The following is a 16,747-nucleotide window of genomic DNA, read 5'->3' as shown; positions in this document are numbered from 1 at the left end:
CACTGCCTCCACAAGGCTTTTCACATTTGATCAGTATCTCATCTGTATGCCTGGCCTCGTGAGGGAGCTGGCTATATAGGCATGTCGTGTCTCCACATCAGCCGTCAATAGTACACATTTTCTTAGATCAATCCTTTTCACTCTCAGCTTTCAACCGCCGTATTTTGATTCTTACTTTATCTATTCCACTTCGTCAACACAACCCGCGTTCTGGTGTACCTTCTTTCTTGTTACGATGGGTATGGGAGACTACTCGCCAGGTAGCGTGTGGTATTACGCACCAAACAAAGCTGCACCAATTGTCTTCATAGTCCTCTTCTTCATATCTGGCGTACTACACGCCTATCAGACCTAGTAAGTTCACCAGGACCACCAGTCCACACCACACCAGCGACTCGCATCTATGAGTCTATGGCAGCCACTGATACTATCCAGCAAATACAAATCCTGGCGCACAACACTCCTCCTTCCCTGGGCCGCTCTCTTGATGATATGCGGTTTCGCGCTGCGCCTGGCCGGGGCCTACCGCCCCTCCGACCTGGGCATGCTCATTGCCTCCACGGTCCTCATCATGTCCGGTCCACCCGTCTATGCCTTGATCAACTACTTCATCCTCAGCCGCATCCTGTACTACATGCCCTACCTCGCACCAATGCACCCTGGCCGTGTAGCTACAACTTTCGTTGGACTCGACGGCGTATGCGAAATCTTGATCGGCAACGGGGCGTGGCGCATGGCAAATAGTACTCTCACCAATGCGCAGAGACGGGTTGGTGCGAATATGGTGATGGCAAGTCTATGTCTGCAGGCTGCGCTTTTCGCTGGTTTTGGGCTGCTCGCCGCGCTGTTCCACCGTAAAGCGCTGCGTGCGGGGGTGCTGAAGAAAGAGCTGAAGACAGTGCTGTACGTCATGTACGTGTCTGCGGCAATTATCACGATTCGATGTATCTACCGCCTCGTCGAGTACATTCTGGGCTGGGAATCCGAAATCTACCAGAACGAAGTATACTTCTGGATCTTCGAAGCAGTGATCATGTTTATCAATACCGCGCTGCTCAACACGTTCCATCCTGGCAAGCGCCTACCACGCTCAAACGGGACGTTCCTCGCCAAAGACGGTGTGACCGAACGCAGAGGGCCGGGATGGGACGACGACAGACCTTGGCCTGTTACGATTTTCGACCCGTTGGACATCTGGGGCTTGCTGAGAGGCAAAGATCAGGAGACTAAGTTTTGGGATATGAGCGATGAGGAGTTGGAGAGGTGCAGGCTGGAGAAGAAAGTCAACAAGAGAAGCGTGCTTGCTGCGCTATTGGACCCGTTTAGGCTCTGGGGCGAGAGGGGGTATATTGGGAAGCATCTCAAGAAGTAGAGGGGTAACGCAGGTGGTGTTCAGGGGTTTGTGATAAGGGACAATGGAGAGGCTGTCAGGGCTGATAGGGGACGCGGAGATTGATTGCGCATTGGAGGGATGGAGTAATGGAGCAAGTTTACTTAAACCTTCTTTCCGTTAAAAGAAATCTGGATGCAACAATGCACAAATTATAGGTGTACGTAACGAGAAAGAGCATGGACTATGAGGGAGCACTCACGAAGGAAGCGGTCTAATGCCAAGGCAATGAAGCACAACAAGCTGGGTCAGCAGATAATACGTTTCGTAGATACCATATCGCTTGTATTGCAAGTATAGCGTCGAAAACATATGAAGTGACGCGTCCATAATCGGTCACCGCCATCTAACCTGTATCCTCACCTTCTACTCTAAAAGCAGCCCTCTTCAGCGCACCTTCCCGAGTTTACACAGCGCTAAAGAACCGTATCTTGATTTGCTTCAGCTTCTCTGGCGGATTGTGAGGTGCATGACTCCCCCTTGCTGCAATCTCATTTAGCTTGGCGCTTCCTGCCGTTGTCACCAAATACTACACAACACCGACGTCGATAGCCGGCACAGTGTTTTTGTGCAGTGACATCGTACCAAGGACCTTAAATGGCAAGGTAGCAAGAAGCGATAGCGTATATGGGAGGATAAGACGGATCCGTGAGGAGAAGGAGTAGACGTTGTGGTAAGTGATCCGGGTGACGTTTGCTGTGGTGTTTTCGAGAACTTCGTTGACTTTTTTTTCTGTGATGGCGAGGTCAAACACTGATGGGTTATAAGCTGTCAGTGCGTGATGGTAATCATTTTTATTGAACACGCCCTGCAGCAATTAGAGACGTCTTCGTGCCTGGATCCTATCAGCGCATGCACGATTTGAATTGGCTTCGATCCCTACCCTGTGCAGATAGTGCTGGATCGTTTTCAGCCCATAATAGTGGCCACTCCGGCGAATTTTCTGGAACAGACTCATATTGGGATAATATTCTCCTGAAAGTGGGGTCACAAGACTATCAAATAAGGCGAACAAGCTCATGGCTCGGAAGCCATACGACAAGTCCATTGGAACGGCGTGATCGAGCTGTGACGTATACGGCGGGCGACAGAACTCTGGTCTTCCAACATCCTATGTAGAGTTTAAGGGTTCTATAGGGATGACATCGATGCTTAACCTTCAATTTCCGGTTGAATAGTTGGCGTTGACAGCGTATTGTGCGCGTTCGGGCACACATAGTAGTTGATGTGTCTCCCGCTCGGATGTTGTATTGCGATCAATTGCCTGTGGACGCCCAGATATAGAGGTTGATACTGTATGTGGACGGAAGACGAAAGAACCCACTTCACTCTTGGGATAGCAGAGACAAGGGTTGGACTCATCCCTTAGCCCTTGATCTTCTTGGCCAAGGGGTCGCCAGCCTTGCAATGGTCTCCGGTTCCGGGATCGCGATGCAGGACATAACAGCGGACGACTGGGGTTTCTGTCAGTGTAGTGGGTAGACAGCGTTGATCAGGGTTTTGGGATGAGGCGAGAGAATGATGGGGGTGTGCAAGGCTGGCCCGTTAGATCTCTCATAGACAGCCACCACCGGCAAGGCTGATTTCTGACTGCCGCCTGTTGCCCCGTGTCGACCTACCTGTGATCGAACCCAGCTCGGCTGAGCTGGGCAGCGCTGCATAGAGCATAAGAGCGCTTTCAGATTTGATTGCCGGTGCCGACGCCACCTCCAGTTGCAGCGCAATTTTCTGGCAAGCGCGCTGCGTGAACTGAAGTATATAGTGATCTCTATTTTCTTCAGTTGCTTTAGGGTATGGTATTTGCTCCAGACCAGTTCTTGTAGACGTCTCAATCACAAAATTGCAGCTGCGACGGAATCATTCAAGAGTCTGACAGCGTGCCAAGAGAGTACCACGAGCTTCCCCAAATCAGGTCCCGGAAAGGCGCGAAGGCGTAAACTAAGGAAGAGCGAGCAGCCTGAGTTCTCCACCGATGGGACACAGCAGTTGGGATAGGTATGGGCAGTGTGTCGTTGGCGATCGGTGGTCAGGCGCCATGCAAGGTATCAATTTGGGTATGGCTACAGTATCGCAGCAGACGGTGAGTTGGGTAAGAGAGCTTCTGGCCTAGATACTTCGATCAATGACGGCTTACTGTATGAGCAGTTTCTTGCATATACTTAGACGCAAATGAGACTTACACACAGATTGAGAGTCCTCATTCGACCAGATCAAGGTGATGCACATATAGAGAGGCCTTGAGTAGTGTATGTGTGTGAATTCTGGTATCTTGAATGGCCTTGGCATCCGAGCATGCTCCTTTTACCGAAACTCCATGGCTAAAGATGCAAACAATGGCCTCGCTGCCCGTGATCCCCTCTGTCATATCTGTCGCCTCTGCGCTGTGTTTCACCGCGTGTACGCTTAATCCTTGGGAATCATCTGATCCTCGCTGCCGTCCCTAGGCACATAGTTGATGCCCGCTGCCTCAATAGCCGAGATAATCTCCTCGGGCAGGATGCCCTCGACTTGTGTAGCGTAGACGCCGGGTACGTATCCCTCGAGTCGCTGATACCTGGCGACCCAGCTCTTCGATGTATCGGCTACAGTGATCAAGCCCTCGAAGACCTGGGACGTGCAGTCGTTAACGTTCTCGGAGTTACCGGTGAGTTCAAGGATCTCTTCGCAGTTGGGGCAGCCGCCGTTCATGAATTGTGTGTAGGTGCGCACGATGGAGCAGACCATGCAGGCGCGCAGGTTGCGCTGCTGGTTGGGTGGGACAAAGGCGCCGCCAGGGATCATGTTGGACATCTTGGTGGTAGCTTCGTAGACGGGAGGGTCTGACGGGAGGTGGGGTTGGTGAGAGAAATTTGAGGATTCCGAGTACGAGCGCTCGACGCGAATCGGTAGCTTTGGAGCTTGGGTGGGCTTTGCCGACTGTTGCTCGGTTTGCGCGTTGTGGTCGTGCAGAGGGCTAGGTTTGCGCGGGAGGTCTTCGATAGGTGAGTCTATTCGGTGCAGCGGAGGCAGAGACTTTGTAGTAATATTCAGTCCAACAGTTTTGTACCGTGGTAACTTTCGCTCTCCTCCGTCTGGTGGGAAGAGACTATTGGCGAGAATGCTTTGTTGCAGCTGGACTGAGTGGAGGCTCTCTGAAGCTTGGCAGGGCTGACCCAGATTAGACAGCTTTGGGCTCCCGTGGGGGTTCGCTGGATCGATGTTCTCCTCGTCAGAATCAGCCAGGGACCAGCTTCGCCTGTGAGGCTGCTTTGCTGGTGTGCTTTTGCCTTTGAAAGGACTGCTCTTCTTGACAGATTTACTACTCTTCAAAGTCGATGATGGCGGGCTGATCGCCTCACGGTCTGTTCCTAGGTAGATGTACTTCTCCACCTTCTTCATGGTAGCGAGGCCCTTTTTGGGAGGCATAACTGCGGGTAGCTACGTCGTTGCTGGGATCGCTGACTGGCTGATGCGTTAGTGGCAAGGCGAGGCGAGAACTGAGGGACTTGAAGTGCTTGACAACTCGTTAGGGTGCGGGAAGCTCGAGGCGCTGGCAGCTCACGATAATTTGCTGTGCATCACGTTGTGATTTTTGGAAAGTACCTTCCTCGCACTGCGGCTTCCATCCTCGTGTTCCTGTCGCCAGCGCGCCTGCCCGTACTGCATCGTGTGTGCCTCGTATACCCCGCCGCTCCGCACAAAACTTAGACGCATCATGGGAAACAAGGAAGAGGCCATCGCGCTCAAGAACAAGGGCAACGATGCCTTCAAGGCTCATGACTGGCCCACTGCGCTGGATTTTTACACAAAGGCCATTGAGACCTACGACAAGGAGCCTTCGTTCTACACCAATCGTGCGCAGGTATGTGGCCTGGCCGCTGCACACGACCACATACTTACTTGGTTCAACAGGCCAACCTGAAAGTTGAAGCATATGGCTTTGCAGTCGCAGATGCAGACAAGGCAATCGAGCTCGACCCCAACAATGTCAAGGTATGGCACACATGGTGATTGGTCAGGTAAAGGCTCATTGTACATCCAGGCATACTACCGCCGCGCCTCGGCCAATACCCTCATCCTGAAGCACCGTGATGCTCTGAGGGACTGGAAACTCGTGGTCAAGAAAGCGCCCAACGATGCGACCGCGAAGCTGCGCATGGCAGAGTGCGAGAAGATTATCAAGCGCGACGCCTTCCTCAAGGCTATTGAGGTCGAGGATGCACCGTCAGTGGCAGAAGGCCTTGACATTGAGAACATGATTTTGGAGAGTGGCTATGACGGTGCAAAGCTGGGCGACAAGATGACACTCGAGTTCATTGAGGACATGATGGAGAGGTTCAAGAATGGAAAGAAGATCGCCAAGAAGTATGCTTACCAAATCATCATCGCGGTCATGGAGATCTCCAAGAAGGAGCCGACAATGATCGAGTACGATGTCGAGGAAGGCCACGAGGTCACCGTCTGCGGTGACACACATGGTAAGTTGAGCAGCAATACAGTCCATGGAATAGTACTGATTGTGCTCAGGTCAATTCTTCGATCTCATGAACATCTTCAAGCTCGCCGGCAAGCCTTCAGAGAAGCACTCCTTCCTTTTCAACGGTGACTTCGTCGACCGAGGATCCTGGTCTACCGAGATCGCCCTCCTTCTGTACGCCTACAAGTGGTTGTACCCCGACAAGTTCTTCCTGAACCGCGGAAACCACGAGACCGACGACATGAACCGAATGTACGGTTTCGAGGGCGAATGCAGAGCTAAGTACACCGAGCGCATCTTCAAGCTGTTCTCCGAGTCCTTCTCTCTGCTGCCTCTCGCTACGCTCATCGGCAAGAAGTACTTTGTCCTCCACGGTGGTTTGTTCTCGGACGATAAGATCACGCTGGACGATGTCAGGAAGCTTGACCGATTCAAGCAGAGACAACCTGGTCAATCTGGCCTCATGATGGAGATGCTCTGGACCGATCCTCAGACCGCCCCCGGACGTGGACCCAGCAAACGTGGTGTTGGTCTCCAGTTCGGACCTGACATCACCAAGCGCTTCTGCGAGAACAACGGCCTCGAGGCCATCATCCGATCGCACGAGGTCCGCATGGAGGGTTACGAGGTTGAGCATGATGGACGCTGTATTACCGTCTTCTCTGCACCCAATTACTGCGACAGCACAAGCAACAAGGGCGCCTTTATCAAGATTGGCCCAGACTACAAGCTCAGATACACACAGTTCGACGCCGTACCGCATCCCAACATCAAGCCCATGGCATACGCCTCAAATGGCATGCAGGGTCTGATGTAAGCTGCATTGCATGGTTTCAGGTCGGAATTGAGTTCAATAATTGTTCGCTTCATTGTAGCGATGCATAGTCTGGTGTTCTTTGGCGCATCGGCATATCACGGGTCGATTGGGGCTCAGGGTGGTCGGACGGTGTACGGCGAGTGATAACACTGTATGTATAGACATCTGGATAAACAGGTCGAAATATGCTCAGCTACACATAGAATCAAGAGAAGTCTCGTGAAACAATCAATCAATCAATCAATCAATCAATCAATCAATCAATCAATCAATCAATCAATCAATCAATCAATCAATCAATCAATCAATCAATCAATCAAGAGAAGTCTCGTCCAATTCCTCAATCAGCTGCAGAGTGACGTTTTGGTATTCCCAGCAACGCAACACCCCACCTCGGCCCCACGTGTTGTTGACAGCTGAAGCTAAGAGTAAACAAGGGTGGAGTCCCATCACGCACGGCTCACCAAAGCTCCACATCAGTGCTCAAGCCTCACGAACTCGCTTTCGACACCAAGTCGATCCGCGCGACGCGTCAAAATCATACAACTGTACTTTGCGATGTGAACGGCTTTAAACGCCACGCGTCAACATGCCTGCTCAGCAAATATTTTCAGCGAAAGCCCTGGTCGGTGAGTTGCACAACAAGCTGATGGTACTTGAGATGGACGCTGATGGAACCCAACAGGCGTCTGGCGCAACCTGCGAAACACGCGCGACAAGAACGACTTCTACCTCACGCTCCAGTACCACCAGGATGATGTGCGCGGGTCAAAAGGAAAGCAATATGGCAAGACAAACATAGCCGAGACCACCTCAGAGCTCGAAGATGGAAAAGCTGTGGATGTGGGCGGGAAGAGCATCAGCTTCGTGGTGCCATGGCGGAGCATGCAGGCGCAGAGACGAGAGTTGCGGGAGAAGGAGAAGGAGCTCGCCGAAGCGCTGGTCATGCTTGCGGGCGAGGTCTCCTTCACTGGTACGCATCTGCCTCCACCCTCCCGAGGCTTCCACAGCACGCCTCAGACGAGGACGACGACGCTGACGTTGACCCAGACCTTTCTCCAACACTGCAAGCCTCCCTCACGCAAAACCCTCTCGTCCAGATCCGCCACCTAGCTGCTGGCATCAGTCGCCAGATGTCCAAGGTCGAGCTGCAGATGGCAGACAACGCGCCCTTCTCGAACGGAAAGAACCTCTACACCGGTGGAGAGATAGCACGCAAGTTCCTCCCGGCCATACAAACACTCTTCGACCAGCGTCCAGTCCCACAACGTATGATCTTCGAACTGCTTATGGAGTTGAAGGACCTTGTCTACATGGGTATGGCAGACTGCAGCAGAGAGGTGCTCGAGTGGGAGATTGATGGCCCGGCTATTGGCGCTCTCGAAGAGATGGATGACGCATTTGCTAGAGCTGTCACGCCAGTCGTCTCAGCCGTAGAAGACGGGCACCTACAGACTAACCAGTTGGAGCTAGGGCAGAAGAAGAGAGTGCCTCGGCGAAAAGCATCGTCGCTATCTTCCATCACACTCTCAAAGCCACAGCAGCCATTCCTCACTGCCTCGACCACTGAGCTCCTCTACACCCTCGAGTCGCTAGAGACCACCGCCCTAGCTCTGACACATCTGCCGATTCCGATACTTGACTTCTGCGCGCATTCAATCATCACTTTGCGACGGTTCTCACCCCGCCAAACACTCACTGAGTTCTCCGCAAACAAGAAGCGACGATCCGGCCGATGCGCAGAATATGCTCGATGCATGAAGTGGGCGAGCACCAGCTGGCGACAGGGCGGTGGATGTAGACGCGGCTGCAAGAACGAGGACGAAGATCCGGAGAACCTCCCAAGCTGGCACAGAAGCAGCCGTTGGTTCGATGGAAACGGAGACGGAACACACATGGTCGGTGGTGGCAGGCCAGAGGAGCTCGAAGCCATCAAGGAGACCTGAGATTGACTGCGTACACGTGAACGTACACACGGTTCGCGAAAGTACGATTCAACAGCGCCGATATACGAGCTATCCGCTCCTGGCGTAACGTTGCGTCTTCAACGTTCTGATGGTCGGAATCCAGACCGAAGCACAGGGCACTTCACACACTTGGAGTACCGGATCTGGCCCTGATCAGTGATCTTTCCACACTTCAAGTAGCCAGCTCTTGGCTGCATTGAAACGATAGCAACTTGCAGCTCATCCACAAGCTTCGATAGACGAAGTCATCGATGGCTTATTCCACACACCAAGTCACTCCAAGCAAACGGCCAAAGCATCCACGCCGGGCTTGAGCAACAGTTTCACGAGACACTCAGAGGCTCGTGCATCACCCAGACCAGCACTCTGAAGGTGTTCGCACCTCATGCAGCTTTGAAGAGCGTTCAGAGAGACCATAGCTATTCGTCCGCAGAACCTGTTGTAGACGCATCACTCGCCGTAGACACTACGCCTGAGGCTACACCTGATGCCACACCTACTATCGGAACTACGCCAGAAGCTACACCTGAGGTTAAAGTCCCTGCTACTGAAGAGCCGACTCCTCTTGCTCTCATTCCTACACCCGTTGCTGACGAGCCTGCCGCTGACGCTGGTCTGTCTTCTTCTTCTACCTCAACTCTCACACCCACACCTACCCCGGCTGTCGACAGCGTCCCTGTGGAGGAGCCAGTCGTCGCAGTCGCCGCAGTCGCCGCCTAAAGCAAGATCATAAGGCGCTACACGCATGTTGTATATACGAGGGACTCAAGCACATGGTATGTATGAGGTAATGGGCAGTGTTTACTGTTGCGGTATCAACCGGTCCGTACGAGACCCGATTACCCTTGATTAGACTGTTGTGGACTAGCACGTTCCAGGGCCAGTATACAATCGTCTTCTCCTAGCTAGATAGCAATTCAGCGCAGTATTTCATCGACCCGATAGTCCTACGTTATCGTTTACCGTAGCTATCAGTGTACTACAGCGGCTACGCCGCCACATTTATGTACCTTGACAGTAATGCAACTTCATCGGGTGTCTCAATTGAGCACGACAAAACCCATCCTCTTACACTTCCGCACATGTCATATCAGCAACACACATACTCACGCACAAGCAAAGAAAAGAGAGTCGACACATCAAAAGTCCCCATTCAAACTATGTATAGATACGTTACTCTGCTCTGGCAAGCCCGCACCCGTGCGAGTACAAGCCAGTACCCAGGCGTCACCGAGGAGGCGCAAAGACCGGTTTCGACGCCCACCTGCGTTAGTACCAGAAAATAAAAACACCAAGCAAAACAAGAAATTAAGTTCCCCGGTTCTTGTTAACGACGCTCCCTTCCTGGGGCCGTAGCTCCTCTACCCTCCGCTTGAGGCTGCCACCCCAGGGTTTTCCGAGTTTGTCTCGACGTCTAAGTACGACTGCCTGCGTGCCATACCTGGGCTGGATCCGCACGAACCACGACAGCCATATTGGGACTAAGATCAATCGAAGATTCACGGTTGACGACGATGATGTATCGAATCTGAAACTTCACTTCATCTACTGAGGACTTCCAAGCCTCTCCTCACTACACCGAAAACATTCCAATAACCCCTCCTCCTCCCACAAATCCTCAAACCCCTTCCCCTCAACAATCATCCTTCCCACCACCCTAGCGCAAAGCGCAATAATCGCCATCCCGCCCCCATTGAACCCCACCAGCGCCCACACACCCTCTCTCCCGGGGACCCTCCCCACGAACGGCTGCCCATCGTTCGTCCTCCCCATGATACCCGTCCACGCGGAATCGTTCTTGCTGTTACTATTCTCCCATCCAAGGAATCTGTCCTGCATGTACTCCCGCCAGTAACCCATGACGTCTGGCGGGAACAAGTGAGCGTCGTCGAAGTTGTTCTTCCAACTTCTCTCATCCTGCCTAAACATCCACGCTCCTCCACCAACGACGATGCCGCCGTCGGGACGGGGATTGAGGTAGTCGACGCCCTTGTCCGGGCCAAAATTGATATTGTATGTATTGGTGAGGTGCGGGTGCACCGCTCCTCCTGCACGGTGATGGCTCGCCATTCCTCTTACAGGGACAATGTTCCCCTTGAACACCGGTAAGAGACCGGCTGTGTACGCGTTCGTCGCGAGCACGACTTTGGCTGCTGTGATGGTGCCGCGGTGTGTAGCCAACAGCTCGGCGCCAGAAGAAGAAACATTGAGGCTGGTGACGGGCGTGCACATCTGCACATTCAGTCTTCCCCCTTCCCCACCCCATCTCTTTACCATTCTCTCCAACAACCCAGTGACGAATTTGTAGGGCCAGAAACTCGCAGCCGGTACACTGAACGCACCTTTCGCGCCTTTGATACTCGTTACCTGCTCGGCCCTGTCTGCGCCAATCCAACTAACATTCTGGGTCCAGAGTTCTCCGTTCTTTCTTGCCTCTTCATACTTTCGATATGTGGATTCAGCATCTGCGGTAGAGGTGAACACGTCGAAACTCCGGCGGAGTTCGAATTCGCAGTCGAGATCTTCTTCTTCCGTGATGTGCTTCAACTCGAGCATCACCCGGGAGACGTAGTCCTGGAACGCGCTCCTCTTGTTCCTGCTATCGGTGGCTGAGTCTGGCAGATTGACAAGGGTGTTGACCTGCACCTTGACATGTCCTCCGTTCCTGCCGGTTGCACCGCTGCACAGTTGTCTTGCATCAATCAGCACAACTCTCGGTCCCGCACCCCCCTCTTGAGTGCCAGCCTCGGTACCGCTGTCTTCAGCTCTGTCCGTCTTCTTCAGGATATGGTACGCAGAAAGCACGCCAGCCAACCCCGCGCCGATCACTGCTATGTCGCAGTGTGCTGGCAAGCACAGCGTGGACTGAAGATCAGCGAAGGCGTGGGGCTCCCTGAGCCAGTAGCTCGTGACCGGGTTGGGGACGGGGAGGATCTGGCGGGTCATATCGTATCGTATCGGATTGGGGTAGGTATTGTGTGCTATTGTGCTATCTTTTGCGGTGTTGATTCTTGAACTCAATCAACTTGGGCAAGTCCACTGGTATAGCATCGTAGAGTTGTGGGAAAGAAGTAGATTTTTGGATACCGCGAGTCTGTGAGATTTCTACGTGTTCACGAGCTATATACATCGTGTCTCCGTACCGGTCGGCCTCGAGTTGTTAATGTTGCTGACAGTCCGATCGGCGTTCGGCATGAGAGTGACCCTGAAGTCGTCATCTTAAGGCGGCCGTACAGCACCTTCCCAAAGCGTCACATGCAGCGACTACCTGATAACAGCATCGCGTGCTTGCAATTCGTACGATCCAGTAGGACAGCAGGTCATGCGTGATGTGAAACTGATCCGAACCAGACCTGATCGCTGAGGCTGGGTCGCACCTTCCCTCTCCATTAGCAACGGAAACAACATCACACTGAAACAGAAGACGAGTTTTGAGTGGGTAAATCCCGGATCTGTTGCATGCCCAAGGGGATGCGAGATCTCCGACGGATACGAGTCTTGACTAACTAATCATCCCTATGAAGAAGTGAAGCGATAACAAACAAAACGCCTTTCCAATGCCATGCTAATCGCTCCGAGTCATACAGTCTGATGAATCGCCATTCAATACAGTCTGTGTCATCCACCTGCTGATGCCAATGCAAAAACACCCAAGTAACAAAGGAAAGATACCATGCGACGGGATAGGGTCGAGAGGGTATGATGGTGAGTGTGGTGTCGAAGAAGAGTACAGGAGTAGAGAGGAGGAAATGGTATCTACAGAGTTACAGACTGGCCAGGGTATTGTTGTTGTGCTGGTGGGCTCAGGTGATGGTGTTGAAGTTCCTAGGATGATGATCTTGTTTTCCAAACAACGTATTTCAAAGCAAAAAGGAAAAGGGATAATAAAGTGTCAAGACTACAAGTGGCGGCAATTGCCTACCACACCCACTCAAGGTCGCCAATGTCGTCGTCCACAACGAGGGGAGGACTGTTGTAATGGCGCCATTCCATGCTCTTGTACTTGTTGTCCACCGCAGGAACCTTGGGGATGTTCTCATGCTGGCTTGGACCCCAGTTGATCGGTCGTCTCCAAGTACCAGTCCGGCTCCGCTTCCGGGCAGAGTTCGGGGTTGGTTGAGCTTGTTTGGGCGACTTAATGGGCTTGGTCGGAGTCACGGGCGCGGCCTCCTTGGTTGGCGAGGGTTGACCACGGCGACGATCACCAAGAGCGGCCCACTTATCCATGCCAGAGCGCTTGGTAGGAGGCGAGTGTCGCGCGTGTGCAGGCGTTTGGTGCTCCTCGAAGATGAAGCCAGTGGTCTCACTGACGTGATCGACTTCGCGGCGCTTCGTCGGCGAACGACCCCTGCTATTGTGAACAGTAGCAGGGTTCTTCACCTCCGACAAACCGCCGCGAGGAGTGGAGACACCAGAGCCAGCCTCAGAAACAACCTGCTTCGCTGGCTTTTCAGCCTTGAAGCTGTGGAAGTTGTTCTCGAGCTCAGCCATGAACTGCGCATCGTCGTCTTCCTCCTCCCACAAGTCACTCCAGCTCTTAGAGAAGACGTCGCGCTTCTTACCGAAGACAGACGACATGCTGTTAAAAGGCTTGGCAGGGAGGGAGCCAGAGATAGGCATAGGCTTGGATCGCGTGAAGCTGATTGGCTCGCGTTCGGTACGTTCAGTGACGTCAGTCGATTTGAAAGATAAGCCCAAACCGGAGTCCACAAAAGATACGGCGGAGGCATGCTCGGGCTTCACGGCATAATCAGAAGCGGGGAACAAGTCGTCGGAGTAGATCTCAGTGTCTGGGATGACCGAAAGCTGACGGAACTGTTGCGGCGGAGACATGGCGAGAGCCTTGGCCCAAGGGAATGAACCACCCTTGTCGAGCGACGGGGTGCTGATAGAAGGAGTACGAAGTGGCTCACGGTTGGCGCCAACGGCAAACGGCTCACGCTCCTCGGTACAGAACTCGTCGAGAGCCTCGTCATCGGTGGTGAAGGTGATGGCACGAGTAAGGGCATCCTTGACTGCGTTGATGTCACGCTTCTCCGGGTCGATGGCCAAGCAGTGCGCGAGAACCTCAAACGTGTCCTGAGACATGTTGGGGAAGACATCGAAGAGGCTCTGACGGTCGAGAGCGAAGTCGGCGTAGAGAGGATCCGAAGACGATGGGACGGCGAAGGGGTTGCGCTGGAAGAGCACGTTGAGCAGGCAGATGCCAATAGCCCAGATGTCGGCCTTCGCAGTGGAGTAGCCAGCATTGGTAGGATCGTACTGCTCAGGAGCCATGTAGCGGTCACTGCCAACAGCGATTTCCCAAGACCAGGCGTCGGAGGTAGCGAGACCGAAGTCGCCAAGCTTCATCGAGCCATCCTGGGTAAGGAAGATGTTCTCAGGCTTGATGTCGCGGTGGTAGATACCCTTGGAGTGGATGAACTCAACGGCGCCAACCAGCTGCATCATGAAGTCGCGGACGTGCTCGGTCTCCAGGGGGCCCTTGTCGAAGCGGATGGCCTCGTAAAGGTCGCCATTGGAGCAGTACTCCAACACCAGATAGATGTGGTTCTGGGTCTCAAAGGACTGAAGGAGGTTGACAACGTTGGGGTGGTTGCCAAGGCGAAGGTGGACACCAAGCTCCTCAGAACGCTCATCGACGGCGAAAGCAGACGGGCAGTTAGCGGCGGCGGAAGGCTTGGTGACAACCTTGATGGCAACAAGATCCTCAGTCACGAGGTCCTTGGCCTGGAAGACCATACCGAAGGAGCCATGGTTGAGCGCAGAGATAGTTTCATATCGGCCGTGGAGTACAACACCTGCCTGAAGCTGATCACGCATGCACTCCATGAGAAAGACTGGGACGAGTTACAGGTAGCGAAGCGGAAGAAACCCGGAAGAGTCTGCTCGGAGCTAGTCGCAGCAGGTGAGGGTGACGGTGAAAGCCGCCACGTGAACAGATGAAACAACCAGATAAAGGAAGTTTTGGTGGTCAACGGATAACAGCCGTTAACCCGAAAGACGATGCTCTATCGAACTTTTAGGTGACCGAAAGCTTCGTGGAAGATAGCAATAAGATGTGGTGCAGTTCGCTCGGTCCAGTACGTGATAAGGTCCGCCGGAGATGTCGTGATGTATAGGCTGCAGTACTTCGCTCCAAAGAAACTGAAAGCAACGCGAGTAGTCGATGGTATGCACAGAAAGTCCGTCGACGGTAACAAACAAGGAAAGTGTTAAGAGATTGTGGTGCGCATCTGGCGGTATTAATTGGCGGTATGGATGGCCTGGTTCAACAGGCTGGCGGACGGAATAGAGCTGCCGGACGAGGGTAGTCCGAGGGAGCGAGAACGGAAGGAGGAGGATGAGGTCGCTGCGTAAGAGAGGAGGAGAGTCGTTATACGTGGAAGCCGGTCGAAGGCAGACAGTAGGTAGCTGTCTGATGACGCGATTGGCAGTGGTGAGTCAGGTGCACGGACTCGGGGGCTAGCAGCAGCGGTCTCGGGAGTATGGTAAGGTGCTGGGCTGGCGGCTTTCACTGAGGAAGATGTTCGGTCTTGACAGGTGTCGAACGTCTGCTTCACGAAGCGGGGTTGCGGCGCGGTGTTGAGAGGATGTGAGGTGGTGCAGCGGAGGCGAGGGCGTGGCTGTCGGGAACGTATCGGGAGATCGCCAGACAGAGAGCTCTCTATGTCACATCAAATCAATGACCGGCGGCGGCGAGGTAAATGGTCGACTAGATTGGCGTGGAGCGGAGCGGAGGTGGAGGGATTGTCGCCTGAGGGCGAGGTAGGGATGTTGCGTGTTGTTGTTGTTGTTGTCGTGCAGCTGAGCAGCGGTTGCGGAAGGAACGAGTGGAATGCGGCAGTCGGTCAAGGCAGCAGCGGCGGAGAGTGAGGAAGGTGCGATGGGGAGGAGGAGGAGGTGGTGGTGGTGGCAGAGCTGTAACGTGCGAGCAACGACGAGTAGAGTGTGTGATGGTGTCTCAGGACGGCATAGGTATGATTAACATGGTGGTGATGGGTAAAGGGGAGCTGAATCGAGGCAGGGTATCCGCCCATATATCGACGGCCCACGGACTCAGAATGGCCATGTCACCCACAACGGCATGGCCTGCGAGCCAGACCCAGTTGAACTTGCGGCTTGTCGAGAGCGGTATAGCGGCAGAGTGCTGCGTGATGCACAGCGCATTGGCAAAAGCGGCGCCAGGCCGGATCGACAATAGCTCATTCGCCATCAGGGTTCAGGACAGGCTGGCCGGGGCGCTGCCAACTTTCTGGCTGCACACTGGCTGCGTCCTCAGTGGCTGCAGCGAAGTCTTCGAGGGCCTTCGATCTGATTCCGTACGAGGTCGTCAACGAACTTCGTCACTTCTTCTGGGCCGACAGGACAATGACAGCTCCAGGACCCGGCTGGCTCGGAGATGGTGTGCAATCAGACAATGGCCCTTGTTTCGAGCGGGCCCCGCACCCTCATGACGAGGCTGCGAGCATTATGACGCTGCCGGACGAGGAGCGCACGCTGCTGAAACAGCCTCCCTGCTTCACACGGCCACCTCTGTATGCTGCTGTGCGTGTGCCAACGGGTCACGACGAGTCTAGCCGCCTGCATCCCCGGGCGCAGCCTGGCGAATTGCTAGGGCAGGCGCCGGCTGACGACCTCTCATGATCGATGCTCGCACGACATGCCACCTGTCCTCTCATTGGACCTGGTCGGCCCCCGAGACACCCTCCACGAGCGTTTGCTGGTGCTCCAACTCTGGAACCCGTTATCAACGCGTTATCGCGAGGCTGCTCATTGATCAATTGCTATCAGACGCGCTGCATGCAACTGTTCCTCTTTACGATGCACGCACGACCCAGGGGGTGCTCTTGATATCCTCGCCCCTATCGAGCACGACAAGTGTTGCAACCACCGCTGCAGTGTTAGCGCTTGGGGTGTTGCTTTGGTACGCTTGTGTGTTTCCTCGAGTTCCATCAGGGCATGCCGGCAGGAAGCGGCTACGGGCGTCTGGTCTGGGGAAGCTCATGCTTCGACTGGACAGCATCGTGTCTTCTATACACTGGCTGCTCCTGTAGATCTCAACGGAGATGAAATAAAGTTGGTGTACGCAGCCTCACGCAATGCATCGCACACCT

General features: G+C 53.9%; 7 protein-coding genes across 7 annotated transcripts; 4 read left to right on the top strand and 3 right to left on the bottom strand.

The window, feature by feature from the left end:
- Positions 1-235: 235 nt before the first annotated feature.
- BU25DRAFT_452982 (uncharacterized protein) lies at positions 236-1,372 on the top strand (the record flags this gene model as incomplete). Its single annotated transcript, XM_033700057.1, has 2 exons — positions 236-354; positions 436-1,372. The coding sequence occupies 2 exons, from the start codon at positions 236-238 to the stop codon at positions 1,370-1,372; spliced, it is 1,056 nt and encodes a 351-aa protein (XP_033567366.1).
- A 2,421-nt stretch (positions 1,373-3,793) lies between these two features.
- BU25DRAFT_426797 (transcription elongation factor spt4) lies at positions 3,794-4,171 on the bottom strand (the record flags this gene model as incomplete). The annotated part of the gene is made up of 1 exon (XM_033699927.1): positions 3,794-4,171. The coding sequence occupies one exon, from the start codon at positions 4,169-4,171 to the stop codon at positions 3,794-3,796; it is 378 nt and encodes a 125-aa protein (XP_033567365.1).
- A 729-nt stretch (positions 4,172-4,900) lies between these two features.
- BU25DRAFT_1388 (protein phosphatase 5) lies at positions 4,901-6,958 on the top strand. The gene is made up of 3 exons (XM_033699405.1): positions 4,901-5,231; positions 5,282-5,847; positions 5,897-6,958. The coding sequence occupies exons 2-3, from the start codon at positions 5,304-5,306 to the stop codon at positions 6,661-6,663; spliced, it is 1,311 nt and encodes a 436-aa protein (XP_033567364.1). The 5' UTR covers positions 4,901-5,231; positions 5,282-5,303; the 3' UTR covers positions 6,664-6,958.
- Positions 6,959-7,252: 294 nt separating this feature from the next.
- Positions 7,253-8,609, top strand: BU25DRAFT_416447 (uncharacterized protein; the record flags this gene model as incomplete). Its single annotated transcript, XM_033699881.1, has 3 exons — positions 7,253-7,292; positions 7,349-7,636; positions 7,714-8,609. 3 exons carry the CDS (start codon positions 7,253-7,255, stop codon positions 8,607-8,609), a joined length of 1,224 nt encoding a protein of 407 aa, XP_033567363.1.
- A 1,566-nt stretch (positions 8,610-10,175) lies between these two features.
- BU25DRAFT_464080 (FAD dependent oxidoreductase) lies at positions 10,176-12,062 on the bottom strand (the record flags this gene model as incomplete). The annotated part of the gene is made up of 1 exon (XM_033700113.1): positions 10,176-12,062. Exon 1 carries the CDS (start codon positions 11,574-11,576, stop codon positions 10,176-10,178), a length of 1,401 nt encoding a protein of 466 aa, XP_033567362.1. The 5' UTR covers positions 11,577-12,062.
- Positions 12,063-12,548: 486 nt separating this feature from the next.
- BU25DRAFT_328113 (kinase-like protein) lies at positions 12,549-14,462 on the bottom strand (the record flags this gene model as incomplete). Its single annotated transcript, XM_033699506.1, has 1 exon — positions 12,549-14,462. One exon carries the CDS (start codon positions 14,460-14,462, stop codon positions 12,549-12,551), a length of 1,914 nt encoding a protein of 637 aa, XP_033567361.1.
- A 1,255-nt stretch (positions 14,463-15,717) lies between these two features.
- BU25DRAFT_464079 (uncharacterized protein) lies at positions 15,718-16,277 on the top strand (the record flags this gene model as incomplete). The annotated part of the gene is made up of 2 exons (XM_033700112.1): positions 15,718-15,764; positions 15,857-16,277. 2 exons carry the CDS (start codon positions 15,718-15,720, stop codon positions 16,275-16,277), a joined length of 468 nt encoding a protein of 155 aa, XP_033567360.1.
- Between the last annotated feature and the right edge of the window lie 470 nt (positions 16,278-16,747).

Source organism: Macroventuria anomochaeta (assembly GCF_010093625.1).
Source record: "Macroventuria anomochaeta strain CBS 525.71 unplaced genomic scaffold BU25scaffold_1, whole genome shotgun sequence".
NCBI lineage: Eukaryota > Fungi > Ascomycota > Dothideomycetes > Pleosporales > Didymellaceae > Macroventuria > Macroventuria anomochaeta.
Note: the sequence above shows the minus strand (reverse complement) of the source record. Positions and strands in the feature narration are given on the sequence as shown.

Bases quoted from the DNA above. Each gene is read 5' to 3' on its own strand.
- BU25DRAFT_1388 (XM_033699405.1), top strand. From the start codon at position 5,304: ATGGCTTTGCAGTCGCAGATGCAGACAAGGCAATCGAGCTCGACCCCA. The intron at 5,848-5,896 runs GTAAGTTGAGCA...GATTGTGCTCAG, and splicing joins CGTCTGCGGTGACACACATG to GTCAATTCTTCGATCTCATG.